This window comes from Patagioenas fasciata, chromosome 18 (assembly GCF_037038585.1).
Source record: "Patagioenas fasciata isolate bPatFas1 chromosome 18, bPatFas1.hap1, whole genome shotgun sequence".
Classification (NCBI taxonomy): Eukaryota; Metazoa; Chordata; class Aves; order Columbiformes; family Columbidae; genus Patagioenas; species Patagioenas fasciata.
Genome location: NC_092537.1, coordinates 1,219,398 through 1,242,913, shown reverse-complemented (window position 1 = coordinate 1,242,913; position 23,516 = coordinate 1,219,398). Strand labels below are relative to the sequence as shown.

The 23,516-nt window shown below is 60.1% G+C and overlaps 2 protein-coding genes across 4 annotated transcripts in view; one reads left to right on the top strand and one right to left on the bottom strand.

The window, feature by feature from the left end:
* SDK2 (sidekick cell adhesion molecule 2) overlaps positions 1–3,490 on the bottom strand; it is a 44,272-nt gene extending 40,782 nt beyond the window's left edge. For 2 of the 3 annotated variants that reach the window (XM_071816634.1, XM_071816635.1), the window contains exon 1: positions 2,720–3,490. In XM_071816634.1, coding sequence (XP_071672735.1) covers positions 2,720–2,798 — 79 coding nt within the window. In that variant the 5' untranslated portion in view covers positions 2,799–3,490. The remainder of the gene's footprint in view (positions 1–2,719) is intronic. The other variant, XM_065852523.2, reaches the window with a different exon arrangement.
* RPL38 (ribosomal protein L38) overlaps positions 1–23,516 on the top strand; it is a 182,851-nt gene that overhangs the window by 136,314 nt on the left and 23,021 nt on the right. The window lies entirely within an intron of this gene.

The window sequence follows — 23,516 nt, the reverse complement described above, 5'->3', positions numbered from 1 at the left end:
ACCATCCCCTCCCTGCTGTCCCCGGCACTGAGGGCACCGGCAGCACCTTCACCAGAGCCCTGGCGCGACCCTGCCACCAGCACCACATCCCAGGCAGGGGCTCAGCCCCTCGGGGTCCCGCATGTGGACGTGCCCACGCACCACGCGTGGGTGCCAGAAGGTGCCAGCACCCCCACTCCAGCCCCTAATAAGCCTCTTTGGTGGAAGCTGCCCATCTCAGGCCTCTGCCCCAAATCCCGTCTGGAACCTTAAGCCTCCCAAATCCCCCCCTGGGACTGGCAGCAGCCTCTGCAATCCCATTAGAGGTGCTGTGCCATGGTGAGAGGTCCCGGGCCATACCCCCAGCCCTGCGTGGTGGGGAAAACGCATCCATGGGGGTCACAAAAAACTACAAAAAGTGGGAAGGTGAAGCCTTGGACCCCCCCAGACACCCAGTGACTCCCAGCTCTTGGAGAGTCCTTTTGCTTAATCGGCTGAAGGCACCTTTGCTGCAGGCGTGGGCTGGCTGGGGCAGGCTGGCCCGGGGGGCTGCCCGTGTCCTCCCGCCCATGGCGCAGCCCCCCGGCCGTGGCACCGGCACCGGTCGCACTGCGACACGGCTCAACCCGGGCGGCGCTGACTGATTCGCCTGCCACCCAGCACCGCACTCGAGTCTGGGTAATTAGCGCGAGGCCCCTGATCAATAAGTTATTTTTTTTGCCCTGGGTAATTAATAATTACACAGCACAGATGGACTGTAATTAAACTTCTATCCCCTTCTCTCCCCAGCAGCGAGGAGCCTTTGTTTTGTCAACTGCAGGTATTAAAGTGTCTCATCCTGCGCCCGGGGAGCCCCCGCACCCTGGCCGGGAAGGTCTCACCCCGTTCCCTCCCCCTTCCCAGCTCTATTGATCCCGTTTTCTTTGGTTGCTGGAATCAATAGCGCCAGCACAAAGCGCCGCTGCCTCCCTCGCTGCCAGCCCTGCCGGGATGCCCGTGGGGGGCTGCCCTGCCGCCCCACCGCCGTGGGGCTGAGCCAGAGCCTGAAGCCGGGGATCCTGCCCGCACACCCGCTCCATCTCCAGCTCCCTCGCCCCAGCACCAAGTCGACCCCAACGGGCTGCCACAGCAAACGTCAGCCGCACACGGTCACCGCGTACCGCAGCCGCGGAGGTGACCCTGCCAGCGTGTCCCCGGTGCCATCCGCGGCAAGGGAGACTGGCACGTGCCAGGGTTTGGCAATGCTCCCTTCTCGCCGTGACTCCGCCGTGGGCAGCACCGAGCAATGTCACACCGCCCGCGAGGACGTGACACACACCACAGGGAGCTGAAGCCACAAAGCTCAGATCCCGCACGGGAAGAGGGGAGCAAAGCCCCTTCTCCACCCCACGAGAGGGCTGAAGCACAGACAGCCCCATATTTTCCACCCCACGGCGACAGCCCAGAGCCCCACAGACAAACAGCAGGAGATTCGGTCACACCAGGAGCCCGTCCCACGGGCAGGGAACAGACGGACCACGGGGGACCCACCAGCCGGAGACGCCAGCCAGGAGAAGAGAAACTCAGCAAGGGAGTGAATCAATCAAAGAGACCTTCACAGCTCCCCACACAGGGCCTGCCCGGATAATATACTGCCGCTTTAGATGTGATGTTCTGAACTTAATTACTGAGAAATTACAGCAGTGCTGGGGGAGGCTCAGGGGGAGCAGCAGGACGGGAGCGCACAGGGACTTCTGGCTCCGCTTGCTGCCACAAACAAGGGCAAGAAATGTTGTGGCTGAGGACCCCCAGTGCTACGCCCCGCTGTCCCCCCGCGACTCGCAGCCTGGATCTGCTCAGTTCAAGCGGTGGGGACGGATGTGGCCGTGCTGCAGCCCTGCCAGCCCGGAGCCTCCTCCGCAGCCCTGCCGGGAGCCTCGCTGCTGGGGAGGGGACAGAACCCCAGGGCTCCCCCAGCATCACTGAACCCCAGCTGCACCCCAAAGGGCCACAAGCTATTTCTACATCCCTCTCAGGTAGTGCAGCAGTTAAAAGCACAGTGTCATGCCAGAGCCCCGGAGGCGAGGAGTAGAGAGGGACTGGTGGTGCTGCCTCACCCCAAGGGCCGGCTGGGAGCACAGGGAGCCCCGGGCACCCACGGGGGCTCAGGGCTGCGGACCCTTCCAGACCCAGCCTGCTCCGAGCAGCCGGCTGGCGGCCGATGGGACCAACACCAGGGCAAGTCCTGCTCCCTGGGAGCTCCCCAAACTTGCACCCCATGTCTTGTGGTGCAATCGGGGTCCCCTGGGAGGGGCTGAAATGGGTGCTTTCAGCCCCCACCAGCCCCGGGGGATGCTCAGCCTCCTGAAAGCGGTACAGGGCAGTCTCTGTTTCACGCTCAGAGCAACAATTCCAATCCCATCCGCAGCCTGGGAGCAGCTGTGGGGCAGGGGGAAGGAGAGCGAGCAGAGCCTGCTGCTCGCCCCCGCCGAGCGCTCCCGGACACTGCGCTGTGCTCAGCACCGGTGGGTCCCGGGCTCCAGCTCCAGGGGGGCTTCTTGAACCCCATCGATGCTGTGCCCACACGCCCCCCCCCCCCCCCCCCCCCCCCGCAGGAGCTCCGGGGCCACCTCGGTCCACGGTTGGGACAAAGCTCGGGGCGCGGCTGAGGGGGGCAGCGCTGGGAACCCCCCAGCCATTCGCGGTCCATCTCCAAGACCAAAGTCGGAGCTGGAGGATGTCCCCCCCCGGACCCCCTTACCTTGGGCACCGACTCCCTGGGGGCCGGGCAGGGCGAGCACCGCGAAGCACAGCAGTCCCCAGCTCCCGAGCCGGGCCATGGCTCCGCCGAGTCGGGCTGGGGGGGAACTTCCCCGACTTTATAATCCGGGGGGCTGCGGCACCAGTCCCCGCCGCTGGCCGGGCACCGGGGCGTCCGCCGGTGCAGGGACCCCCGCAGCAGCGCTGCTCAAGGGGAGGCGAAGACGATGGGGTGCAAGGCTCCTGGTGGGGCAGGGGGGAGTCCGCAGGCAGCTCCCCACCATGTGCAACTTGCCCGGGGACGTGTGGAGCCGGGACCCCCAAATCCAGAGCGGGGGCAGCAGCCGAGCCCCTCCCCAAGCGTTGCGCCTCGCGTCAGGGCAGGGGACGGCAAGCGCAGGGCTGCGCACCCCCGGCCCCTCCTGCCCGCCCGGGCTCCGTGGGGGCCGGGTCCCCGCCACCCGCCGCCCCCGGCGCCGAGCGCACCGCAGCCGCTGAAAAGTTTGGGGTCCGGGGGCGGCAAGCGGCTCCTCCCCAGCGCTCAGCTCCTGTCTGGGGCCATCCTCGCCTCGGCGGCTCCGGGCGACGGGGGGAAGGCTCTTCCCCCGTTGCCTCTCGCTGCGCCCCGGCACCCGCAGGGAACCGGGGAAAGTGCGGCAGCGGCGCTCTGCGGCGCGGGGTCCCGCTCGGAGCCGCCGGCGGTGCGCGGCGGGCGGGCTGGCGGCGCCGCGCCGTCCCCTCTCGGCGCTGCAGCCGGCTGCCTGCTCCTCCTGCGCGGCTCGGCGGCGGAGTGAGCCGTGGCGGCGGGGCTCGGCGGAGCCGGGGGCAGCCCGAGCCGAGGAGGCGGGGAGACGGCGCGGCTCCGAGCGCTACCCAGCGGCCGCGGCCGGGTGCGCACGGAGCCGCGGGGGGAGCGGGCGCGGCGGGCGCGTCCCCCCGGCCGCCCCCGGTTCGCGCTGAGCGGGTCCCCCCCGCCGGTGCCCCCGGCAGTGGAAAGAGCAGCTCCCCTCTGCAGCTTTCGCCTCTCCGAGCGTTTGGAGCCGCCCCCGGGCCCTCCGACAGCACTCAAAGCGTCAGCAGCCAGTCCCTGAGAAGGGGACACAGCGTGTCCCCAGTGGAGCTCAAAAGCAGAAGGACTCAGTGCCAGAGGATTATAAAAGCAAGCGTTTTAGGGTTCTCAAAACGTAAAAGCTCTAACCCTGGAGATGAGCCAATGGCACCTCCCAATAACATACCACCTCTTCAGGCCTGATCCTGCAGTTCCTCAAGCCCAAATTTCCCAAGAGGATCAGACCTTAAACGCGTATCCTTCAAAGATGTCTGTACTTTATGCTGGTACAGTGCCTTGCATTAGGTGAGGGAGAGCAGCTCAGTCAGAGCTGCTACGGAGCATTAACACCCAAGGACCTACACTGTCTGCACAGAAGGAAATACCCACCCTGAATGCTGGATCAGCCTCCTGAGCACATACAGCAGCTCTGAGCCAAGGGACCTGCAAGGATCAGGGTGAAATGAAAGCCTGAGCAGATTAGCCTGAAGCCAGGCCCAGCACCACCGGGTCAAATCAGGGCAGGGACAGAGGGAGCGCTTGACCACCAGCATCAATACAACTGTGTGCATTAGTGCCCGGCACCGGTGTGCATTTCCACTACACCATACACGCTCACGTGTAAATCAGGCACAGTCCTCGGGGGGACAATGCCTGTGTGCACGTTGCATAGCTGGAGAGCTACTGCCAAATCTCGCATCGACCTCCTGAAGAGAGACTGAACAATAACCAAGCACTTGCCCACCCCAGCATTAATCAGCTCCGTGGCCGGCATTCTCAACCGAGACAACGGGGATCGATGTGCTGTGGGAGGCTGCAATCCTGGCTCGTGCTGAGGTGTTTCCCAGCGCGGGCTGGAACAGGCAGGGGTGGAGGCTGCCCCCCAGGGCCGAGCTCAGCCCCCCACTGCGGGCTGGGACCCCGCTCCCCGGGCACCGACACGCGTGCTGCGGCGGGGAGCAGCCGCGATAATGCTCAGCACGCTCTCAAGGCCCTGCGGGATCAGGGCTTTGTTCCATAAAGAACAAGAATTCCTGTCTCCGGGGCCATAAATTCAGCGCCTGCCCCTGGTGCCTGCACTGATTTATGGTTATTACAATTAATCTTGCCGAGTTGTGAGCCGTTTATTACCCACTTGCACAGGTACCTGGTTCCCCACAGTCACCCGGGCAGACTGGTTGAGTTTTGATCTTGCAGCAGCACTCCCACCAGAGCACGTCCTCCCTGCCAGCTCTCCCCTGCCCAAATCCATCCGAACGGGAGCAGGTTCCAGCACATAACGCCACAGTTGTCTCCAGGAGTGGGTGGAAAAGCCAAGAGCTGCCCCATAAAATGCTGGCACATCCCAGGGATCAGAATGGGCAGCAGGCTCTGGTGGCACCCACGTTGCCACCTACCCGCTGGCCCTGAGGACATGCCAGGCGATGCCAGGCTGTGGCCCCGGCCCCACACAGGGCATCTCTCCATCTCCCATGAATTTTGGCCCAATAGTCCAACAACATCACGCAGCACATTGAGAATCCCAACTTCTGAGCCACAATTTGTGGCAGCATCGCTTGTAATTACACCAGGAATCACGGTGACACACACACGCAGACCAGCTGTGACTCTTGACCCTCTAAGACCCTTCTGGATGGGAAGAAGATGCACAGGTCTCCAGGTGCACAGCAGGGTTTGGACTTTTGAGCTGCTCTCTAGGAACCCCTGAGCCCTGGGGCAGGGGTCTCAGACCCCCAAGGGCAGCAGCTCATCCAGGGCTGCTGCTGGAGACCTCAGCTAACGAGGGGTTCAGCTAATGAGGGGTTCGCCTTGCGCAGCCGCCACGCCAGCCCGCGGGCAGCAGAAAGCCGCCTCCAGCCTATTTGTAGATCTGAAAGCTGTTATTTTGCCTCCTGCTTAAAGAGGGCGCATCAAAGTCAAACCCAAAATACGTTGCTGGGCTTGAATTAAAAACTCTTGTCTGAAACCAATGCAAGTTCCAAAAAAAGATCAAGGGTTTATTTGAAATGTAAAAGTCTATGCTGGGATGTCAGGCGCTTTGGGGACCGGGAGTCAACGCTATCCCAAGGCTACAAGGACAATAGCCAAGAGCTTCCTTCAGCCCTCCTCAGCATCCCTCGTCTTCCTCAGATGAGGCACCGTCCCTTTCCCAGCAGCATCGCTGTTCCTGGAACAGGAGAGCAGCATCCATGGGGAACACCGTGCCCTGTCCGAGCTCCCTGCTGCGGGAAGGGGCTGGGATGGCAAGGAGGAGACAGAATCGCTGCCCATGAGTGGGAGACTCCAGGAGCTCTGGCCTTCTCCGCTGTAAAAGGGGAGAGGAGACAGATGAAACCACATGCTGTCAGCACTGACACCGGGAAGAGAAATTGGATAATGGATGCAGCCTCGCAGACAGAGGTATAACAAGCTCCCACGGGCAGATGAAGCCAGACCTACCCAGACTAGCAATAAGGTGCAGGTTTCTAACCGTGAGGCTGCAGCAAGGCTCCCCAATACTGTTTCTGTAATTAAGATTTGAAGTGACTTTTTAATTTCTCCAGAAGCATCTGCTCTCCTAGAAGAGTTAATTCAGGGCGGTGCTGAGGGCCACAAGTGATCTGCGATCTGTCAACTCCTCTCTTTAGGTCCGGGCAGAGGACAGGTCCCTTCTCCCCAGGAGAACCATGGCACGGGGTGAGACGCAGCCATTGCCCACCCTGGGCTGGGGGACACTTCCCAGACTCCTAGAAAAGCCACACACAGGAAAACTCTCAATTTTCAGCAGGACTGAAGCTGCTTCCTCATGAAAGGCATCAAACAGGGCTCCACGCTGTCCTCAGATGCTGTGCAAGGAGCCTCCAAACCAGCTCAGAACAGAAATATCTTAAATATTTGATGTCTTAAAAAAATACCAAGAGGAAGAATAGCAAGAGAGCGATCCCCTCTCCTTCCTGCCAGCGCTGCTCCTCTTCCCAGCCCGGAGCAATCTCCCAGCATCAGCTGCTCGCAGCATCTCAGCCCAATTAAGATCATCCTTCAAGCCCAGAGCAAGAGCACACTCGGTGCTGGGGGGGCTCCGAGCTGGCAGAGAGCGGAGCATCAACCCAGCAATGGCTACAGGAGCCCCATTCCCAAGCAGGATCTGGCCCTCTCCTTGGAGCGCGGCGCTTTGGGAACAAGCCAAGGCAGGATGGAAACTTCCCAAGGAGATCTGCCCACATCTGCCCCATCTCCACTGAGCCCAGCCGCCCCTCATCCCCCAAACATGAGGGTTTGGCACACACGGCACCACCAGGAACTTCCAAACCCACCGTGGTGCAGAGACAGCACTGGCATTAAAGCTCCTTCTCCTGCTCTAAACTGCCTTTAATTGAGCACCTGGAGACAGGCTGCGCCTTCCCCTGCCAGCAGGCGGGAGGTGCAGGTGAAGAGGAGACATTAATCCCAGCAGCCATCCTCAGCACCAACAGGAGCCTTTGCTCCTGCACAGAGCTTTTCTGAGCCTTCCCGCAGTGCGAGGAGCTCAGGGCAGAGCTGCTCAGGCTGCGAGGGGGGGTTGTCCCCCCTGCACACAGCAGGAGGTTGGGGATCCCGGCTGGATCCCCACATGCTGCTCCAGGTGAGCCCCACGGCAGGGGAAACGCCGTTCCCGCTGCTCCCGACCCACGGCCCTTCCTCAGCTGGGGGCTCACGCTGCCAAATCATCCTCCAGAGCATCTTCTCCAGGCTGCAGAAGCGTTTCTGAATGTAAACCAAGCCAAAGCTGTGCCCGTGGGACCGGGAGCCCCACAGCTCTCAGGCGCACCGATTGCTCCTCCACCACCCTGCAAAGCTGAGCTTGGCTTTTTTGCCAGTTGTAAAGAACCAAGAGGAGCCCCCTGGATGGGCCACGGGGATATCTGGCTCCTGGGTACTGCCAGGTAAAGTTGCCACCAGCTTTATGGCAGCGAGCTCAGCGCCAGCCCCACATCCCGATAGCACCAGCACAGAAGCACCCGCTGAGCAGCGCCAGCCCCCGCCAACAGCCCAAACCTCAAGGCTGATTTTTAAAACAGGAGATTAAAAATTTAAACTAAGGCCCTGGCTCATTTTCACATGATTTCTTAACATTTAAAGGCCACCTTCCTGAGCATTTCTCAAGAACAGCACCTGGGGACCAGCAGGGTTTGCTGGGGGCCAGATCCAAGGCTCTCACTTAATCACACGCTCCCAGGAGCTGAGGGTTAGAAAGCACTTGCTGCTGAACCCCATGGCCAGGCGGGGGGTGCTGGGAGCCCCTCAGCTCCACTCCCCCAGCTGGAGCGTGTGCAATAAACACGTTCCTGACCCCCAGCTCCACACACGCTGCAGTGCGTGGTGCTCAGAGAAGCAGCTTTTTTGCTGGATGCTCCAGATCTAAAAGCAAAAGACTTGGGCAGACACCAGCTCACTTTTTAGGCACACGTAATCCCACCTGCTCACACTCTCCCCAGCACCCCTGCCTGTGCAATCACCGCAGGGAAGCACATACGGACACACACCGCAGCCCTGGGCCCCGCGCACACCCCACGGCACAGGCTGGAGCCAGCAGGTCACAAAAGCAGCAGAAGCAAAAGCCCATCTTACCAGGCAGCGCTTGTGGCTCACCCCTCATGGAAAGGACCAGGTCCAGCACCCCCTCACCCCAGCACAGAGCTGGGCATCCCCAGCAGCATTTCAGAGCAGCAGCACAGAGCCCAGTGCCCGGTCAGGCTCTTTTAACTCCTCTGCCTTAAGCTGGCAGATTTAATGCACCTGCAGGTTACATCCCTCCAGGTGTGTGCAGGCAGCAACTGCAGCTCCCCCCATTCATTGGGGAGCCCCATCCCCAACAGCAGGACAGGACCCTCACTGGGGACTGCAAGCCCTGCCTGCAGGATCGGGCCCCTGCCTGGACCACGGGCAGGGGGCTGCCAGCTCTGTCCCCCCTGCCCACCATGGGCAGTTGCATACGTTTGTCCCTAATATTACATAATTAGGAAACCACGGAGATGCCCCCAAAGTCACCGGCTGCTCCCCAGGGCCATCAGGAGGGTGGCAGGAGGGTGACCCCGCCTTGTCCGTGCCCCACGCACTCCCCTTGCCATGTCCCCCCAGATCAACACTGTTCGGTGGGCAGTTTCCCTGCATGGGGTGCTTCAGGTGCTGCACTGATTTCCAGCACTACAGGATTAGGTGATAAATAATGGATAATAATAGGAGAAATAGTAAATAATATATTTACTGACTTGCATAATGAATAACACCGAGCGCGGGCTGCACGGGCGATCGCCGCTGCTCGGCAGAGCCGGCTGCTGCAGCGCTGCTGAGCCGGCAAGGGGGAGCGGGCACCTGTGGGGACCTGAGGAGGGGGATACACGGCTCTGTGGGGCTCCCAGAGCTTGTCCCCCATTCCCCCCCTAAAAATCAACCATTCACTCCCCTGCTTGTGTTCCCACAAAGCCCCAGGGGCACTTTAGGGAGATGTAATTACCATCTCCTCAATCAATCCTGTTAACAGCAGCAAAACCTCAAAGTGAATTACTCTGTGCTTGTGGGCAAAAAATTGGGTTGGGATGGAGACTGCGGGGGAACCCGGGCGGGGGGTCCCTGCCCCGCACCCCCATACCGAGCCCATCGCACCCACCAGGGTTGGGGGGATGAGGCAGCAGCAGGGGTCCCCGCACCCTGAGCATCACCCCGTGGTACCCAGGGACAGCTCAGCCTGGCCAGGTCCGGTGCGGTGGCACCGACTGCCACCATGTGCTGTGGGTGGGATGGGGACCGACGTGGGGTCACGCAGAGCCCTCGGCAAACGGCTTGTGCCATCGCCGGCCGGGAGCGAGGCGGAGAGACGCGTCTTCCTGCCTGCCGGATAAAACGGCTACATTTCAGATAATTCCAGATAGTAAATTTTTTGAGTCCCTATAAGCTAAAATCAATATTGGCACAACTGTGCGTCATTAAAAACTAAATGAACATGACAAAGCCAAACTGCTGCCTATTAAACAAATGAGTTTTCTATCCACACGGGCACAGCGGGTTATTAAATTCTTTATTACAGGAGCATTGGTTTTTATCAGAGGGGGTGGGAACGCGTTGGCCTGCAAGGTGCGCCGCCGGGTGCCTGCCCTTCCCGTGACACCGCGACACGCAGGACTGGGACCAGAGTGATACGTGGGGCAGCCCCCGGCTTCCGGAGCTCAGTGCATGTGGGGCAGCCCAGCCCCAGCCTCGCACCACGACCTGCGGGTCTCCTCAATGGGGCTTTGCTGCAACGAGGAAAAGCTGCCACCATAGAATCATTTTGGATGGAAAAGACCCTCAAGATCATGGAGTCCAACTGTTACCCACCCCTGGCACTGCCCCACGTCCCTGAGAACCTCATGTCCGTCTGTCCAACCCTCCAGAGATGGTGACTCCAGCACTGCCCTGGGCAGCCTGTTCCAATGCCCCACAGCCCTTTGGGGAAGAAATTGTTCCCAAGATCCAATCTAAACCTCTTATCTTAGAAGTCCTGGGAGTGCCCTCCATTGTCTGCAGGCTCCAGGAGGACCAGGCTCTGCCTGTCACCTTCATCTGCCACCGTCACCCCCTGGTGTCACTGGTGCCACCACGTTGGACACGCTCTGCCAGGAACCCGCCGCCTGTCCCCGTGTGATAATTTCAGTGTCCTGATTGTGTCCAAGTTCTCACTGCACACCAGGAGGTATAAATATTAATAGGTGCTGGGTGAGTGCTGGGAGGAGAATGGAGCAGGGGGAAGAGGCCGGGGCTGCTGCGTCCCCCCCGCACCGGAGCCGGCAGCCAGGGGCTGAGCCGGGCCGCGCTGGGAAAGGTCAGCGTGCTCAGCCATGGAGAGCAGAGCGCTGGGGGCAGCTGCTGCCTGAGCCGCTGCGACAAGAGCCACCGGCTGCGGGGACGCTGGGGAAGGTCTTTCCATCACCTTCCTCCGGGACAGACCCCCACCAAACACGGGGCCGGCAGGGTGAACGGGTGCGAGCCCGGCACCCACCGAACGAGTCCCACAGGCTGTGCTGAGCTCTGCACCTGGTTTGCACCAACACTGTGTGATTCCAGGTGGTGCACGGTGACCTGCCCTGTGTCCCCAACCGGATCCCGGCTGTGCCGCCTGGCACCGGTGCCAAGATGGATTGTCCGGCTGCAGACAGCATGAAGCAGCCCAGCTCCTGCATTGCACGGACTGATGGCACCCAGGGCTGTCACTTGGAGACCATCAGCGGAGTGTGAAGTTCACCTCTGCAAGGAGAAACAGGTGACTTGCAAGGGAAAGTTGTGGTGAGAAGCCAAGTGCAGGATCCAACAGTGATCCCCGACCCCCAGCCCAACTGATGCCCTGGCAGCGTGATGGATGGCACGGTGGCACGTGTGCCACATCCCTCGTCTGAGGTGGCCCTGGCCAAAAGAAGCCACACGTCCTGGGATGCCGGATACACGGCGCTGCAGGCAGAGACGTCAATCCCGTCCCTGCCGAGCAGATGCAGCACCGGCCGGGAGGGGTGGGAGCTGCTGCGCCAAGTTTTATGGGGCCTGAATCAATCAGTGGGAATCCCATAAAAGTCGGTGGGTATAAATGGGCTCCTCGGATAGGTTTTGACATCCAATTGTCTTTTCCATTTCAGTTGTCATAAAGCAATGCACACCCATCTATACAGCAGGAGCGAGAGTACACACTCAGCAATACTGATGCGCAGCCACGTGTACGGCAAAGCTCGACACACGTGCAGAGGGGCCCGGACACACACGTGTTGCACAGGGAAGAGCCCTCGCCCCTGCCAGGGACCCTGGGATGGTTTACCTGCCCTTCCCCACAGCAGGGGATGGGTGACGGGATCCATTTGTGAGGCTATTTAGGAAAAAAACTCATTTAAAGAAAAAAAAAGACCCTCTAGCACCCAAGCATTGCTGCTGCACCCCAGCTGCGTCTCCATCCAGCAACCAGGGTAAGAGCCTGCGAGGAACCCCCCTCCTCCCAGCCAGCACCGCTCTCTGCAGAGACATCTCAGCTACGGGATTAGGTGCAAAGTTAGATGAGCAAGCAGGTTGTACATCATCTCTGTGTAAATTGTTTGCCAGGCTTGGGTACGTGAGCATCGGGGGCCACGGATGGAGAGCGGCTTGTGCGCAATGGGCAATTTGCACTGTGAGCTGAGAATTGCAAACCCAGAGTGATGAGGGAAAGTGATTTCCCAGCCACATGGTTCCCAGCCTGCCCGTGGACTTTATATTGCTTTTATTTTGCCTGTGATTAATTGTCCCTTGAAGCACCACGGCCTCTCCATCACACCGTCACGCGTCACCCTCGGCCATGGCCAAGGACCCGTTTGGAAGATGAGGAGCAGCAGCGGCAGCATCAGGCATGGGAGAGAGGGGAAAGGAGGTGCAGTGGGATCTCAGAATTGCTTCTGGATAAACAATTATGGATGATTTCTCTCTGCCCATCTGGCGTGCGGGAAGAGGTGTGCAGGAATGAAACAGCCGGCTTTGGTGTCTCCTCTTCCTCCTCCTTTCCAGTCTTGTACTGAAACCTGTTAGTAAATGAGAACTAAAGGAGATGGAAGGGCTGGGGGACGAAGAGAGGCTGCATGGTGCTGTGTGCTGCAGCTGCACAGCTGCACGGTGTCACAGTCTGGCACTGGTGTGGCACAGGGTCCCTTGCACATCTCAGTTGCAGCCACTGTCCCCATCACAGTCTGTGCTGGAGACCTGGCATCCCTGGGGTCCCACTCCGCAGCCATGGCATCGCTGGGGTCCCACACTACAGACCTGGCATCCCTGGGGTCCCACTCCACAGCCATGGCATCGCCGGGGTCCCACACTACAGACCTGGCATCCCTGGGGTCCCACACTACAGACCTGGCATCCCAGGGGTCCCACACCGCAGACCTGGCATCCCTGGGGTCCCATACCACAGATATGGAATCGCTAGGGTCTCACACCACAGACCTGGCATCCCTGGGGTCCCACACAACAGACCTGGCATCCCTGGGGTCCCTCGCCAGCTGGCGTGAGCGCTCTCCGGCTGGTAATTCACAGCTAAGCCACTGCCTTCCTTCACAAGCCATCTCATCTGAGCGCATGGCCGCGGCGAGAGGGATTTATCACCTCCCCGGGTGCCGGATCCCCTCTGCAGATAAGGTGGTTTATGCAAACAGATGCCAGCCTGTGTCACCTGCTTATTTCTCTCTCTTGGACTCGCAGCTCATCATCGGTTACGGCGGTGACCAGTCACCTAAATCACCCGGCTTTGCTCTCGCTCCCCACTCTGATTGATGCTGTAATTTTTCTTCTCTCCAAACACCCACTTGCCAGCTGTAGCTGTGCCGGGGAGAGGGGACCTGGGCCTGAGGGGCTCTGAGGTGGCACCTAATCAATGTGGTACTTTGGATCTGCAAAGGGATCCCCAGAGACTCGCACCCCGGAGCTAACCCTGCTTGTTCAGAGCAGGCACCAGAAAGCACCAGCTCCACGCTCAGCAGACGTCGGCATCCCCTGCAGTCCCGACAGATTAGCAGGGGCTTGTTCCCCGCCTTGGCACGGGCCGTGGCGCGGCACGGCTGCGCTCTGCCAGGCTCTGCCGCTTCGGCAAACAGCTGCTTCCTTCTGGCTGCCGTCAGCGCCCAGGGCCGGGAGCTGCCGAGAGCAGCGGGGCTGGGGCAGCACCGCGGGAGGTGCGAGAGGGCTGCTTTGGCACAAGGGCTGTAATTAAACTCACATCAGGGTCCTCTGGTGTGCCGGGCAGGATACTCCAGCCACGGGTGCTGCACAGCTTTCCCATGACATGCTCGCATTTGCTTTCTTCGTTAAACGTTCCGCAGAACACACCGGCGTCCCAGCGGGGCTCAGGTGGGATCTGCTCCTGCATCACGGTGCTGCTGGGGACAGGAGGACCACGGGCTGTGCCGGACCCGAGCATTCCGACTTGAGCCTCTGCCCGAGCCCAGCGCTTGCCGGCTCGCAGCCAAAGGCAGCTGGAGGGTAGCACAGTGCGTCTCGCAGCATATGTGAGCGGAGAGCGAGCGGTCCCCAGGCAGCGTGGTGAGCAGCCGGGCGTGCACCGAGAGCCGCCTGCCAGAGCCACGGCCCTGCCAGCGCCTCCCCACCTCCACCGACCCGGCCCCTGCCAGCTCTTGTCACCGCTGCCTGCATGGGGGTGATGGGCACCGATGCGCCGCGCTGGGCTCGGCCCCTGGCATCGCGGCCAAGAACGTGGCACAGCCCCACATGGCACCAGCTGCGGGGCAGGATGGAGCTGGAGGTCCCCAGAGCCACCGTGACCCGTACAGGGTGAGGTGGACCCCCCAAGCTGCTGACCACACAGAGGAACCCAGCATTTGCAGCCAGTGATCCTTGTCCCCTGTGTCATCCAGACGTGATCCCAGCCAGGCCATGGGGACACACGTCCCTGGGTGCTGGGGACAGTGGGACTGACTTAAACTGATTTCCAATGCATGTCCCCCTCCACAAGGTCTGGTCCCCAGCATCCCACAGGTACCCCAGGACACCCCACGCCTCCCCCCGCTCCGGAGCTGGCACAGGCTCCCCGGTGCGTACCAGTAACAAGCTTCTCTTAAATAATTGAATTCCTCAAATTGTTCCCTTTTCCCTCCGGTTTCGGTACACATTTGTCATCGTGCCATTAGGCAGACGCTTTGCTCACATTTCATTTATTCATAAGTATGACGGTGGCTCAGGCAGCAGCGATGACAGCGGAGACAAGCGCGACCGCTGGCATGGGACACGGCTGTCCCAGCACTCCCGGCTCTCACGGTGGCACCGGGACGGTGTGAACACCAAGGTGACAGTGGAGGATGGGGCCTCAGTGTGTCCCCCATCATCCCGATGCTGGTGGGGAGGCGGCGGGAGGGATGGAGGTGAGACCCAAGCAGGGGGTGCCACACGGACATGTTGCTTCGGAGGCGTGTGCCGGTGCCAGCGCCAGGCGAGGGGCTGCAGCCAGCTGGCTCGGTGTGGGGATCGGCGTCGGGCTGTGTCTCCGCTCACGTGGCCATGGCCAAGTTAACAGAGAGGGGCCAGGGTGGCTGCAGCCCATGGGGCAAAGGCACCGGCAGCACTGGGGAGCTGCCCTGGGCCATGGGTGCACGTCCTGGTGATCCCCCCGCCAGCAAGCCCTGTAGTGCCAGAGCTACACCCCATGGCAGATCCCCTGTCCCTAGGGCTCCCAGAGTGGCGGGGGTGCAGCTCGGGATGTGGGGGATCCAGGATCCCCTTGGGCACTGCTGTCCCCCAACCCCTCCCTGCTTGAGCATCCCACAGCCCGGATTTCCTCAGTTTCCCTGCAGCGCCTGCACTGCTGGAGAACAAAGGGTTCATCCCGGTTCCGGAGAGGGATAGGAAGAGCCTCCAACAGCACCGCAACCGCTGGAGTGCCGGCACCAGCCCCTCCGCGCCAGGAGCCATCACTCAGCAGCAGCCGGCTGTGCCGGCACAGGCCGGGCTGGCAGCAGCAAAGCCCCCGGCGCGGAGCGCGGCTGATGAGAGAATCGTGGCTCCAGCGGGGAAGGAGCGGACGGGAGGGAAATAAAAGCAAATGACATCAGCGCTGGCATGGGAGCCCACGCCAGCGAGCTATTTTGGGAAGGGCCGGGCCGGCAGCGTGGTTAAGCGCTTGCAGATGTTGCTTTGTGCGGCTCGCGGGGCTCCCGCCGGGCAGGGATGCTGCCAGCACCGGGGATGCGGTGGCAGGATGATGTGGGGTTCCCTCCTCCACCCCATGGCACAGGGCCCTGTCCCCGCGGACCAGGGGAGCCCCCGCACAGCCTGGGGGTGTTGGACACCTGGCTCTCTCATCATGGTGGGGACGGCAACCCCCGGCACAGCCCCGCTGCCATCGCAGCTCTGTGGTGTACGCTGGGGCAGCTTGGGGACCGGCAGTGAGGGACACGGGGTGCCCAACTGGTGACTGGGACATGGTGGCATCTCAAGGTGACTGGCAAGGGCAAGGAAACAGAAACCTGGCGGTTGCCATGGTTACCACCGAGCATCTACAAGCGCAGCTCCGAGCACGTGGAACACCCGTGTTTCATCACCGGGGTGGGTTGTAGGAGGAGAGCAAGGGCTGACGGGTCCCAGCTGCCCCAACCACAGCACCATTTGGTATTGGGGAAACTGAGGCACAGCCCTGCCCCACTGTCCACCCAGTCAGCACTGGCAGGAGCCCTTCAATGCACATTTGAGCACCCATGTGGCCCTCACTCCCTCGAGGGCAATTAGGACACCCCGATTTGCACGGTGAACTGATCCTGTTGGCTTCTTTGCAAAGCACAATTTGGGGTGAAGGATCCAGCCTGGTGAGGGCTCAGATCAGGCCAGGCTGGGGGGTTTCATGCCCATCAGCCCCAAACACCATCTCTGAACCCCCAGCCAGGATCTGGACTCAGCTCCATTTACCAAGGGCTGGAGCCCAGCTCAGCGCCAGGATCCGACCCCGGGTCCCCATCACCCCGAAACCAAAAGCAAAAGCAGCTCAGGGTGGAATGGAGTCAGATGAAAGACGTGGCAGATGTTTCTCCTCTTCCCAGCTCTTTCTTCGCTTCCTCAGGGCACGATGCTGGCGGGTCCCTGTCCCCGCTGCCACCCGTGCGCCCCGCGGGGCGGGATGACGGGCACCGCGCTGGCAGGTGGCATCGCCAGCTGCCCCCGGCCACTGCGGGAAATCGGCGTCTCCGCCACGCCAGGCAGGAACAGCCCATTCTTCAGCCGCCTGCCGACAGATGTTCCTCCGCAGAATAATTCGATGGAAAAACAGGGAAGGGAGGGCGAGTTTTGCCAGCAACATCTTGCTTTAATAAAATAACAGGAAATAATGTCGGAGGAAGGAAAGACGTGCCCAAGTTTGTCCCCCTCCAACACAGACACGTGTTTAATTTGGGGAGAGCCCATGACCCTGGGCTCCCTTACCTGCCCTGAAGGGATTTTTGTATTAAATCCTATTTCCAGCCCATCCCGGCACCCCGAGTGCCCCACGGGTGTTTGTGCTGGCACTGCCTGAGCGGGCGATGCTCCGTGGTCCCCCAGCCATGCGGGGGCTTCAGACTGACCCGCGCCACGTCTGACATGTCTGGATTTATAGCCCGGCTGGGCGGCCAAGTCCCTGCGCAGCCTCCGAGGAGCAGCCAAGGACAACACAGTCCTGGTCTGACCCCCAGCAGCCCCCCAGCCCTGGCTCCCAGCCCTGCCATAGCGGGGGGAGATAGGGTGTCCCTGCGCCGGCCGGCACCCAGGAGCACCCCAGTGACACCCGTCCCCAGGGGTCCCCAGAGAGACCTAAAGTCAGGCCGAGGGGAGGAGGAGGTGGTCACTCACAGGCCTTGGCGTTCATCACTGCCGAATTCCTGCTGCCGCACAGCCGGCTGCCGACAGGGACGGGATAGGGAAAGGAGCAATTAATAACGCAGGCAGCTGCTCCAGCCACGGGGCCACAGGCAGGCTCTGCATTCCCAGCCCCATTCCTTCCCCATCTCCATCTCCATCCCCATCCTCATCCCCTTCCCCTTCCCCATCCCCGTTCCCATCCCCTTCCTCTTTCCCAACTGCATTCTATTCTCCTTCCTCAACTCCATCCCCATCCTCTTCCTCAGCATCATCCCCATTCCCATCCCCTTCTCCATCCCCATCTCCATTTCTTTCCCCTTCTCCATCCCCATCCTCTTCCCCTTCTGCATCCCCATCCCATCCCCATCCCACTTCCATCCCATCCCATCCATCATTCCCAGACTTACTGCCGCGTCATTCCCACCGGAAAGCAGCTGCAAACAGGGGCCAGGGCCAGGACACAGACACCCAAAGACATTGTGGTCCCCAAGGAGAACAAAAATCCCCCGGGGGGAGGTGGGGGAAGGAGAAGAAAAGGGAACTAGCAGGGAAAAAAAAAGTTCAATCAGATTTGTAAAGGGCACAATTTACAAAATCCATCACATATTTTACTAGGCTGGGATTTACGGATTAGCCTGTAATACTTAGGTGGCTTTTTGTAATAAAACCCTGAGCTGCGGCAGCCTTGGGAAAGGGAGAAGGTGGGAGAAGTCTCCTCTACGTCCCACGCTCATTTCCCAGCATTTCCTCCCTTTTTTTTACTTTTTTTATTTTTTTTTTATCTCGGCAGCTCCGTTAATCTGGGCTTTATCTGCCTATGGAGAAGGACTGAGCTCTTTATTGGATTTTTGTCAAGAATAAATGATTTAGTTTGGGATATCGTGGAAACGGTTTCTGTGGTGTTACACCCTCTAATAAATGAAACAACGGGGTTCAATTCCTCCCGTGCAACGCACTCACCAGGCTGAGGGAAACGTGCCCCGCGCCTATGGGCTGCTGCAGCTCAGGGACACGGGTGCGGTGATGGCATGGTGGGTATGGCGATGGCATGGTGAGTATGGTGATGGCATGGTGGGTATGGCGATGGCATGGTGAGTATGGTGATGGCACAGTGAGTATGGCGATGGCATGGTGAGTACAGTGATGGCACGGTGGGTATGGCGATGGCATGGTGAGTATGGCAATGGCATGGTGAGTACAGTGATGGCACGGTGGGTATGGCGATAGCATGGTGAGTACAGTGATAGCACGGTGAATATGGCGATGGCACAGTGAGTATGGCACAGGTGCAGTGGGTATGGTGCAGATACGGTGGGTATGGTGCGGGTATGGTGGATATGGGGCAGGTATAGTAGGCACGGTGCAGGCAAAGTGGGTACATCCCAGGTACGGCAGAGTTCACCTTCCCTACCTTCCCCGCATCTCCCCGGCTGCGCCACAGTGGCTCCCTGGATGCCCTGGACCCCCCAGAGGATGCTCAGCATCGCTCACCCGTGGCCACCCAGCCCCATGGGCAGCACCGGGGTAAACCCAACCCATGAACAGGAAAAACCCACTGAGTGCTACTGGGGAGGACATCGGTGCAGGGACACCAGGCAGGAACGTCCCCGTTGGGGACAAGAGGGACAGGGCAGGGGGAAGGGGAGGCGCGTTTCCCTTTCAGGCAGGATTATAAAAACCATCACTAAAGTTCTTCTTAATCATCTTAGCACAGACCTCATTAGGGAAATGAACTTCAGGGCCAGGAGCGCGCCCCCCGTCCTTTCTTCCTGGGCTCAGCCCCGGGGGAGCAGGATCCCCACATCGGGGACCGGGGAGAGGGTCTGTGTCCCTTCCCTGCCGCGATGTCACCACAATGTCCCCACACTGGTGCGGCCCAGCACCACGGCAGGATGGGTGGGCAGAGCCTTTGAAGCGATGGAGATGAGTGGGCGTGTGTGTGCGCGCAATAGCGAGTTATGAAGTCGGTTAATTAAGAAAATCCTTTGGGGAGTGAAAATCCCTCGGCTGTCAGGTCGGTGTGGGAACACGAGCAGCCCCAGCCAAGGACCTTGGGGATGGGGGTTTTGCAGCAGCCCCTGAGAAGCCACCCCTGTCCCCATCCCCATCCCCATCCCACCAGTGGTGCAGGCAGGGGTTGCACAGCAGGACAGGGTCCCAGGGACACCCCGGTCCATGGGTACCCAGGAGGGGGTGAGGGGGTGCCCATCCCTGCCTGCTCCAGGGTGTGGAGGAACCCTGCAGAGCATGGTGAGTTATTGATGCAGGAGATGAAACTGCTAATAAATCCCCGGGCAGAAGCTGGGAAGGTTAGAACTCCATCTATAAAGGGAGACAATGATTTATAAAGTGGTGTCCAACTTCTCTTCCCCAACATGGGCTGTCAGTTGTCCAGGGAGGGAGAGCTGGGGCTGGTACCCAGCTCACCCCATCCCATCCCATCCCATCCCATCCCATCCCATGCCATCCCCTTCCATCCCATCCCATCCCACTCCATCCCGTCTCACTCCATCCCTTCCCATCTCATCCCATCCCATCCCATCCCATCCCTTCCCATCCCATCCCTTCCCATCTCATCCCATCCCTTCCCATCTCATCCCATCTCTTCCCCGCCCCCCCATCCCATCCCATCCCACCTCATCCCATCCCACCCCATCCCATCCCATCCCATCCCATCCCATCCCATCCCATCCCATCCCATCCCACTCCATCCTGTCTCACCCCATCCCAACCCCTCCCACCTCATCCCATCCCACCCCCATCCCATCTCATCCCATCCCTTCCCATCTCATCCCATCCCATCCCACCCCATCCCACCCCATCCCATCCCATCTCATCCCATCCTATCCCATCCCATCCCATCCCATCCCATCCCATCCCATCCCATCCCATCCCACTTCATCCTTTCCCTTCCCTTCCCTTCCCTTCCCTTCCCTTCCCTTCCCTTCCCTTCCCTTCCCTTCCCTTCCCTTCCCTTCCCTTCCCACTCCACCCCTTGTTTCCCAGGGATGAAGAAGCACCTTGGGCAGCCCTGGGTGTCAGCAGGACCTGCTTCACCCCCCTGCTCCCACCCCGCTATCCCAGCACCTCTGCCCGCATCGTGCCGCAGGTCCCACCAGGCACACACCGACACACGGCCGCTGGGAGGGAGCAAACCAAAGGATAACGCAAGGCAGCAAGCGGAGCAGGAGAGCCCGTAAGTCACCCCCGCCCCAAGACGCTCATCAATAATGTACACGGCACAGGGCTGGGGAGCTTTTACCCAGTTAATTAACATGTACGGTGAGCACACGCACTCTCGGCACAACGGCAGGGCTCCCCCCTCGCTCCCAGCAAAAATACTTCTTGCGGGACTGACACATTTATTATTTCTCTCATAATTACCTTATTGTGAGCATTTGTTAGCAAGCACCCTGGGAACCCCGACCATGCGCAGGGCTCCCAGGCGGGAACCGCCTCTGAAATGCTGGCGGAGCCGTTTTTGCTCTGGAAAGTGGGTCAGGATGGGACCTGAGGCGCCTGTGCAGCAGGATGGGGACAGGGATGGCATGGTATGGGATGGAATGGAAATGGGAATGTGGATGGGATGGGATGGGATGATGGCATGGGAATGGGAACAGGGATGGGAATGGGAACTGGGATGCGATGGGATAGCATGGGATGGGATGGAAATGGGAATGGGAATGGGGATGGGAGGGGATGGGATGGGATGGGATGGGAGGGTATGATGGGATGGGAGGGTATGATGGGATGGGGTGGAATGGGATGGGATGGGATGGGATGGGATGGGATGGGATGGGATGATGGCATGGGAATGGGAACAGGGATGGGAATGGGAACTGGGATGTGATGGGATGGGATAAAGATGAGGATGGGATGAGGATGGGATGGGGATGGGATGGGAACAGGGAAAGGAACGCTGCTGAGCGACTGCAGTGTGAGCCGTGAAAGTGGATATTAAAGGCTTTATTACAGGGTGACGCTGGCTAATTGCAGAGCTCCTTTCAGGGAGCCGGCAGCGGATGAGCTCGGGCGACAGCACCCAATTATTGCAGCTCAGCGGGAGGAAGAGGGAAAGAAAGGAAGAAAAGAAAGCGCAATTATCGGGGCCTCGTCTGCGACACGGCACAGGGCTGCAATTTCCAAGCAGACTCGCTTTGCCTGGCCCCGCTCTTGCTCCCAACACCGGGGGCGTGACAGCCCGCATTTATTTTTAAACAGCCCATTGCCTGTCTCTGCTCCCCGTCCTGCATCCCTGCCCCATCAGGACCGGCTCCTGCATCCCACCGATGCTCCCCGAGCATCCCTGCCGCCAGCTCAGTGCCAGCCCTCGCCGGCACCAACGCGCCACCCCAACGGCCCTCCTGGGAGGCTGTGATGCTTTTTTATCCTCCTCCCCCATCTCACTCGCTCCCACTTTTTCCTCCCAGAGCTGCTCCCGGCTCCAAAATCACAGCCCTGTATATTAAAAAAGGTCAGATTTCAGCTCTTGTGAAGTAGCAAAAACCAGAGCAGCGTGAACGGACGCAGCCGCCTGTTTCTTGGGGGCTCGGAGAGCCGGAGCTGGGGCACGGGGGGGTCCTGGTGCTGGAACCTGATGGAACGGCTGCCACCATTTGTGCCGATTCCACATCACCACTTTGTAATTGACAATCAAATTTAATTACACCTTTGAGAAATAATAGCGTACGTTGGTTTAATGGGCCTGTCTGGAGCGGGACAGGTTTTCTCCTACGCCTTCTGCTCCATACAGTGGATCATGGGGTGATGTTCGCGGTGCGGTGACAGTGCCGGGACCGCCTGGCACCCCAGCCCGGCACGGGAGGATCATGGGGTGATGTTCACGGTGCGGTGACAATGTCGGCACTGCCCGGCACCCTGTCCCGGCACGGGAGGCAGCAGCGGCTCCAGCCCCAGGCGCATCCCGGCTGCTCTGTACGGCGGGACCCAGCAACACCCCGAGGAAGGGAAACCATCAACTTCCAAATGCATCCAGAAAGCCGAATTCCCCCAGAATGGCTCAACTATTTATCTCCGCAGAAAGGACAGGACACGAAGCCGCCCCGCTGGCTTTGGCTGTTTCCATCTCTGCTCTTTTTCCCTTTTATTTTTTTGTAAATTTTCTTTGAAACAATATCGCGAAGATCTCCCATTACTGGCTGCCTGATTTATGAATCCGTCAGAGGCAATCACCGGCGGCTCTCAAGGTTGCTGCTGCAATTAGGGAGATTTTGAGAGTGATCTGGCAGGTGTTTGGTGGGAGCCAAGGCAGCCGGGGGCTGGGTGACCCCAGGACCCCCATCCAGGGCTGACGGGGAGCTCAGCGTGTCCCCGAGCCGGGCAGCCTCCCCCTTCCCATCCTGCTGACTCACACCCCTCCCTCCCTGTTTCTAATTAAAGATCATCACCTGCAATTACCTAATTAGCTCTCTGATTTCTGCCCTCTGATCCCGCGCACGTCGCGCTCCCTGGGGATGGGATGATGCTCGGTGCCGTCAGCGCCCGCGAGCACCCGCGCCAGGACACAAAGAGGGGACAAGTTCAGGGTCACAGGACACCCCGGAGCACAGGGGCTCGTCCCTGGGACTCCAGGGCCACCGTGTCCCCAAGTGATGTAAACATGCTGGCAAGAGCTGACCATGCAGACACATCCTTGGCATCCAAATATTCCCGCCAGTGACAGCCAGTACCTGGGCAGGTACCGTGGCGCTCACCGTGGCACTGCAGGATGGCACAGAGCTGGCAGGGCCACTGTCACCGGCCGGGGGACAGGGACAACCCAGCCTGCTGGACACACCACGCAACCACAGAAGAAAAATGAGGCCAAAGCAGGGCCCGGCTCTCTCTCTCCCTTCAAGTGATCATCGCCCTCATTAAAAAACAACTAATTATTATTCTGGCTCATTAGCAATTATAAATCTCCAGCTCCGGTACTTCATTAAAAAAAAATGACAAGTTAGCACTTAATTATGTTCCCCAGCAGCCCGATGGGTGGGAGACTTAACCCTCCCCACCCTGCCACACGCCAGCACCCACACCAGCACCAGCATCCGCACCAGCACCAGCACCCACATCAGCATCCACACCAGCGCCAACATCCACATCAGCACCAACATCCACACCAGCACCAGCACCCACACCAGTGCCAGCATCCACACCAGCACCAGCACCCACACCAGCATCCACACCAGCGCCAGCACCCACACCAGCGCCAGCACCCACACCAGCACCAGCACCCACACCAGCATCTACATCAGCGCCAGCATCCACACCAGTGCCAAAATCCATACCAGTGCCAGCATCCATACCAGCGCCAGCACCCACACCAGTGCCAGCATCCACACCAGTGCCAAAATCCATACCAGCGCCAGCATCCATACCAGCGCCAGCACCCACACCAGCGCCAGCATCCACA